This window comes from Pongo abelii, chromosome 19, assembly GCF_028885655.2.
Source record: "Pongo abelii isolate AG06213 chromosome 19, NHGRI_mPonAbe1-v2.0_pri, whole genome shotgun sequence".
NCBI lineage: Eukaryota > Metazoa > Chordata > Mammalia > Primates > Hominidae > Pongo > Pongo abelii.
In genome coordinates, this window is record NC_072004.2 from 42,742,921 (window position 1) to 42,749,889 (window position 6,969).

At 48.2% G+C, this 6,969-nt stretch overlaps 1 protein-coding gene across 3 annotated transcripts in view; it reads right to left on the reverse strand.

Moving 5' to 3' along the window:
• Positions 1-3,418, reverse strand: part of BLTP2 (bridge-like lipid transfer protein family member 2) — a 30,685-nt gene extending 27,267 nt beyond the window's left edge. For 2 of the 3 annotated variants that reach the window (XM_054536513.2, XM_009251430.3), the window contains exons 1-7: positions 3,284-3,418; positions 2,333-2,462; positions 1,883-1,932; positions 1,437-1,584; positions 1,139-1,257; positions 544-604; positions 158-347 (exon numbers count right to left, since the gene is read on the reverse strand). In XM_054536513.2, the coding sequence (XP_054392488.1) occupies positions 158-347; positions 544-604; positions 1,139-1,257; positions 1,437-1,584; positions 1,883-1,932; positions 2,333-2,462; positions 3,284-3,351 (766 nt within the window). In that variant the 5' untranslated portion in view covers positions 3,352-3,418. Of the gene's footprint in view, positions 1-157; positions 348-543; positions 605-1,138; positions 1,258-1,374; positions 1,394-1,436; positions 1,585-1,882; positions 1,933-2,332; positions 2,463-3,283 lie in introns of those variants that run through there. The other variant, XM_054536514.2, reaches the window with a different exon arrangement.
• Positions 3,419-6,969: the final 3,551 nt, after the last annotated feature.

Below are 6,969 nucleotides of genomic sequence, written 5' to 3' on the forward strand. Positions count from 1 at the left end.
CAAGCAAATGCCCTATTTCCTCTAACTATCCTTAGGGTCAAAGTCCATGATGACTATTGAATCACATCTAAATAAGCAGTGAGACCACTATTTTTTCTACTTCCAAAACAATCCCTGAGAACAAGGCAGCCAAGAAGCTCAATCATTGGGGCTTTACCTGAACAGGGAACAGGCTTAGATGCTAGGCTTGGGCCCTGGCACAGCAGTTGGCTCTGGAAAAGGCCCTCATGCAGTTCAGCATGGAGTGTCCACACATCCACAGTGATAGCCGTGAGATGCCGACTGCTAATGCCCACCTTTAGACACAGGTCCAGGGCCAGTGAGAGCTCCACTAGGCAAGTGTCCTCCTGTGGGGATGATAAGCCTCTAAGGTGTATGTAAGAAAGTTTGGAAGTTTTAGGTCAAAATGTGGTGATCTGGAACACTGGGTACTGACTTGAGGGAACCCCCTAAGGCCACAGAACCTAGGATGTAAGCCCTAAGCTCCTTCACACTTTATGCCCAGGAGGAAATGAGGCATCTGAATGATCATGGCATACTTACCAGCTGACCACTCTTTAGAACTTTGCTGTTGATCTTACATAAGCTCACCTCACAGATTAGCCTGGGAAAGGAAAAAAATTAAGAGCACTTGGCCTTGCCGGGTGCGGTGGCTCACGCCTGTAATCCCAGCACTTTGGGAGGCCGAGGCAGGAGGATCACAAGGTCAGGAGATCGAGACCAACCTGACTAACACGGTGAAACCTCATCTCTACTAAAAATACAAAAAATTAGCCAGGCGCGGTGGCAGGTGCCTGTAGTCCCAGCTACTCGGGAGGCTGAGGCAGGAGAATGGTGTGAACCCAGGAGGCGGAGCTTGCAGTGAGCCAAGATCGCGCCACTGCACTCCAGCCTGGGTGAAAAGCGAGACTCTTGTCTCAAAAAAAAAAAACAAAAAAAAAACAAAAGAGCACTTGGCCCCTTTCCTCACCATTTACCTCCAGTCAAGCTCTGTTGGCTAGAAGGGACAAGGCAAGTGGAAATGTCTAATCTTAGCATCTCCTCCAACTGCACAGAATGAGAACACCTTGATAAGGAGGCCCTGAAGCAACTCTAGGCAAGAATAGGACGGCTAGATCCTCTGCTCCCCAGTGCTTACCTTTTCCCATCACTATCCAAAAGAAATCTGCTTCTACTGATCTGAATATGCCATAAGGACTCAGAGGTATCCACCTTGAGAACCATGATGTTTATAGCATCTACATGAATGGAGAATAGCTGGAAGGAAAAAGCAAGAATGAACAATAATTAATGTTAAGGAACTGCCCTTCCTTTCCAGATAAGAAAGAGGGGCAGCTCTTAGCATTATGCCCTAAAAATAGTAGAAAAATCTACCCATAACTCCAAAGCCAACCATGCCAAAGTACAGTCCAGGATAGCGGGAGAAGTTGTCTCACTTGGCAGAAGATCTTCAATAAGGATGGGCTGAAGGACAGTTCCTTTTGATCCACCCCAGCGCTCTGGGAGAATGGGGCAGACAGGCCAGAAACTTTCTGTAGGTCCGTTCTGATACGCACTTCTCCAAAGCACAATGCCACATAGTGTCTGCCCAGAAGAGAAATCTCACTGCCACCAGGTCCACCCCTCCCATAGCAGTCTATTCCCCACCCTCACATTCACTTTCTCATCCTTCCTAGAAATATAGCTCAAATCACAGAAATTAGTTTCATAGCAGTTATCAGTATCTGTCTCACAAGATAATGGCACCCAGGCTAACAGGAAGACTTCAGCAACAACCTCCCTTCCTCCTTGGATTGTGATGCCTCTGTAGAAGAGTGTCACTCTGCAAACACCAACTCCAAAGTACTCCTCTAGGGGAGAAGTGAGAATATAGGGTACTCACGGAAGATCATGGCTAAGGAGTTTGCTGGAAATCCACAGGTTATCAATTTCCTAAAACAGTGAGGGAGAAAGCTCTGTGTGCTAGCTGCTAAATAAGCCACGAGCAGCTTGACAAGCCAGGAAAGGTTCTGGATTATTAAGAATTTCTGTTTCATAGGCATGTTGCCTTGAATCTCCTCTTAAATTAGCACGGTAAAATCTTCGATTTCCTATTATCTTTCTTTTGTATCTTTGTTATGTGCCCTGGACACTCTGTGTCCTGCAAACATTTTTAACTGAACAACTTGCAGCGTTCTCCAACTAGCTCTAAGATCATCTTGGCAAAGAAATGGCAAGGCTGGAATTAACTAGAAAAGCCACTAGGATTTCTTTTTTTAAAAAAAAGGAAATTAAGAGTTTAAATTCAATTGGATCAACCCTACACACATATCCAGAGTTTCCCAGAACTCACCACTGTTTGCTGGTGTTGCTGAAACTTAAGACTGACATTCTGGATCCAAAAAAAGCGGAAGGAGCCAATCTTTAGCTCCGCCTGCAGCTTCCGCTGACACCACTTGGTGGCCAACCGGACCACAAGCCACCTGCAGAAAAATTCCTGTTAATTCATAGGACCTTTTTCCAATGATGGTTTCCCTCACCCCTTGCTGGTCTTACAAAGCCTTGCAAAAGGTCGTGTCCTGAAACTGGATCTGAGCAACTCTCTTTTCTCCCAAAGCACCACTCTGTCATATACATTCAGCCACGCTGATCAAGATCCTAGCTCCCGACTGACCCCTCCACCCAGATGAAACCAGAAACTCCACCCTCTAAGTTGGAGACAAAAAAAAAAAAAAAAAAAAATCCCACAAATTGTTAGGAATCCCAGAGGCAGAGAGAGAAGGCCCCAGCAAGAGTCAAAGCGGAGGCAGCTCTGTCAGATGTGCCATCACACTCCCCAGAGGGTCTCTCTGTCTCCCGCCCCCACCCTCCAGACAGGTATCCACGAGAAGGCATTTTGAGGTCAGACCCGGCAGCTCGAATGCTGTTCTCCCCAGACCGATGCTGCAGGTGCCCTTCGCACTTAGCGAAGGGGACATGCAGGGGCGGGTGGAGGGGGAAAGGGAAGCCACTGAACCAGGCCCCTTCCTCACACTCCTATTCAGTTTCTGGCCTCAGTATTTCCTCAGACCCCGCCCGCTTCCTTAGTCCCCCCAACTCGCAGCCCATCCCCGGCAGCTCGGGCCGCGCGCCTCCTCACGATCCCTCCCCTCGCCGCGCGCCCCCTCCCTCCACCCTACCCACTCTGCCTCACGCGCCTCAGTAAGGCACGCGCCCCCTCCTCAGTCTTTCTTCCTCCTCTCCGCCCCCTCCCACCGCCACCGCCACCGCCGCCGCCGCCGCCGCCGCGGCCGGGAACCCTCACCGGCCTAGAAAGAGGGCGCTAAGCGCAACTAGCAGCAAGACCAACAGCGCGGAGAAGAACAGAGGCATTTAGGTCCGGGTCCGGCCCGGCTTGGCCCCGGCCCCCGCCATGCCGGGCCCCGACGCCGGATCCGCGCAGCGCCGCTGCTGGCCGACCAGCCGCGCGCGCAGGAGCAACGCTGAGCGAGGACGCGTTGGTGCGCACGCGAGCCCCGCCTTCCGCAGCCCGCCAGCCAACCAACGGCCTCCCACCCCAGTCCCGCCCTGCCCCACGACCCGGCAGGGCCGACCGGCTGCGTGCGCGAGGAGCAGGCGTGGTTCCGGGAAGAGGGAGAGGGGGAACGGACCAAGAGCTGACACACGACCCGGGCGCACCCCACGGTGCCCGGAACCGCGGGGCTCGGGGACCCGCGGGGGTCGGAGTCCGGGCCCACTCCCTGGGCTGGCGATGGACCTGACTCATTTCCTTCCGGGGAGCTCACTTTGAGGGGAGTTGCAGTCCGCCTAGCCACTTAGGCCTGGACTCAGGGTTCTGCTGAAGTTACACCTTTGGTAAGACGTGGTAGCACTCCCATCTTATTCAAGATCTTGTTTGAAAATTACTGAAGCAGAAACTAGGAGGTAATTAAAAGGCCTCAAAAATCCCGCCTCATTCCATCCACAGAGGAAACTAATGAGGTTTTGTTTTGTTTTTTTCTTTGAGACGAGTACTTGCTACGTTGCCCAGTCTGGTCTCGAACTCCTGCAGGCTCAAGGGATCCTCCTGCCTCAGCCTCCTGAGTAGCCTGGACTAAAGACGCGTGTCACGGTTCCTGGCCAATGAGTTTTTACTTCATTTACTGTTTGAACACTGTTCTGGTCAATCTACTTATGGCACGAACTGGGCCCTGATGGAGGAGAGGGGGAGATACTGCAGAAATAGTGAATATTCTTCTTGCCCTTTAGCAAAAAATAGTTTATCTGGGAAGCAAACATAATTACATAAAATAGACAATACATAGTCAGTTTTGCCTGCTTCCTTCTCTGTAGTTTATCTGGGAAACAAACATAATTACGTAAAATAGACAATACATAGTTTTCCCTGCTTCCTTCTCTGTAAAATAGTTTTATCTGGGAAGCAAACATAATTACATAAAATAGACAATACATCGTTTTGCCTGCTTCCTTCTCTGTAAAATGAGAGAACAGGACAAAGGTCCCTCAGCGTTACCGTGCTGCTAAGGGTCAGTATCTGAATGATCTACTGATACAGCACAAGCTAAGGAAATCCTGAGGGTTTCAAAATAAGTATTATGGAGTAGGTCATGTCTCTTTTCATACCCCTTCACTCCCACGTCCTAATCTCCATATATATCCTTCAAGATTTTACTCAGAGCCTCTCTTTTTGGCTCCCTCAGATAAAACACCATTTCATCTTTCACCTGTGTGTTGCCCAAAGTTGCTTTCACTCCTCTAATTGTTTCCTCCCTTATCTATTCCTCTCTTCAGTGATTTCACATCTCCCCAAGCGCGCCAACGCTGTTTCAAGGTCATACTTACCTCTCAAGCACTGTATTTGCGTCATCTTCCTCGTCATCTGCAGCCTTCCCTCAGGGTATGTCCTCCAAATGCTCTGGGAAGGCCCAATTCACTGAAAACCTCTGTCCAAGTCAAGGAGGGGTGCCATGCAACACATATCCCTACTCTGGTTCATCTTATCCAATGTATTTATTGAGCCAAGATTCCTGTCACTTCCTTCCTTCTCCCTTGACTGTTACCAGCCCTACTCTCAGCCATCTCATAGCCTAAAATGTTGATTTTATCATTTGTCTATTTCTTTCTGGAGAGATCTTAAGGGATCAACACAAGTGAAGTGGAATAAAGGCAGGGAGTCAGGGGTGGGGGGTGGTTGAGGCAACAGTGGAGGTCAACTAATTCACGGCCTCCATTTATTGAGACCACAAATCCTTGTAAAAGAGACCAAGTCTTTTAATGTCACGGGCCATGTTTGGCACAGAAATGGTGTCTCTAAATATTCAACATTAACAAAGCAAATAGCAAAAAAAAAAGAACAAAACTCGGAAGTTTCTAAAAATAAAAAAGCCTGCTAGTCACTGAAATTCCAGCAGATGGCAGCCATCTCCATTCACCAATACCATGACTGAAAGCTACAGGAGCAAATTTTCTGCAATTGACACAGGAAAGGAGGAAATCAGGTAGGCAGAGGACAAAAGTAGTTTTCTATCCACCTTTTTAGAGAAAAATGTATCTACGTTTGTCCAAAAAACAGGATTTGTTTTCCAAAAGCTAAACACAATCGTAGTGCACTTAAAAAAACCTGAGTCAGAAACAGCTGGATTCCTATTCCAAAATGATTTATTAGTTTTAAGAATTCAGGCCGGGCGCGGTGGCTCACACCTGTTATCCCAGCACTTTGGGAGGCCAAGGTGGGCGGATCACACGAGGTCAGGAGTTCAAGACCAGCCTGGCCAATATGGTGAAACCCCATCTCTACTAAAAATACAAAAATTAGTCAGGTGTGGTGGTGGGCGCCTGTAGTCCCAGCTACTCAGGAGGCTGAGGCAGGGGAATCACTTGAACCTGGGTGGCCGAGGTTGCAGTGAGCCGAGATTGCGCCACTGCACTCCAGTCTGGGCGACAGAGTGAGACTCCATCTTAAAAAAAAAAAAAAGAATTCAGGCAGTAGGCCAGGCATGGTGGCTCACCCCTGTAATCCCCAGCACTTTGGGAAGCCACAGCATAAGGATCACTTGAGCCCAGGAGTTTCAGACCAGCCTGGGTAACACAGTGAGACCTTATCTCTACGATAAATCAAAAACTGACACAGGAGGATCACTTGAGCCCAGGAGGTCAAGGCTGTAATAAGCCACGATTGTGCCCCTCCCGCCTGGGTGACAGAGCAAAGACCTTGTCTCAAATTAAAAAAAAAGAAAAAAAGAATTCAAGCAGTTACTCAACTTTTCTGCTGCACTGATAAAAACGCAGTATTACCCTATATGAATTCTGTGAAGATTAAATGAGGTAAGATCTATAGGCCAGGCGCGGTGGCTCACGCCTGTAATCTCAGCACTTTGGGAGGCCGAGGCAGGCGGATCACCAGGTCAGGAGATCGAGACCATCCTGGTTAATACAGTGAAACCCTGTCTCTACTAAAAATACAAAAAAATTTAGCCGGGTGTGGTGGCAGGCGCCTGTAGTACCGGCTACTCGGGAGGCTGAGGCAAGAGAATGGTGTGAACCCAGGAGGTGGAGTTTGCAGTGAGCCGAGATCGTGCCACTGCACTCCAACCTGGGCAACAGACCGAGACTCTGTCTCAAAAATAAATAAATAAAAAAAAAGATTTATAATATGGTACCTAGTATTTAGCAGTGAATAAATACTGGTTCTTTCTTTCTACCTCTACCCCTTTTTCTCATTTGCAGTAACAGATACAAAGCAAACATTTCACTGGCTATTTATTATGCTGTATTCTCTGAGAGTTTTTAGCTATAATTAGTCAAAGATCAATTAAAGATGAGATGCCTGGAGAAAAGTCAAAGTAGAGAGAGAAAAGGTTTGTATGCAAGTAAAGCTCTTAAAAGGGCCCACATTGGAGCTTCATAGTGTCTCCAAAGAGTCTTAGGACTCAAGGATTAAGCAGCTAATGAAATAGCACACCTAATAAATAACAACACAGTGACTCATAA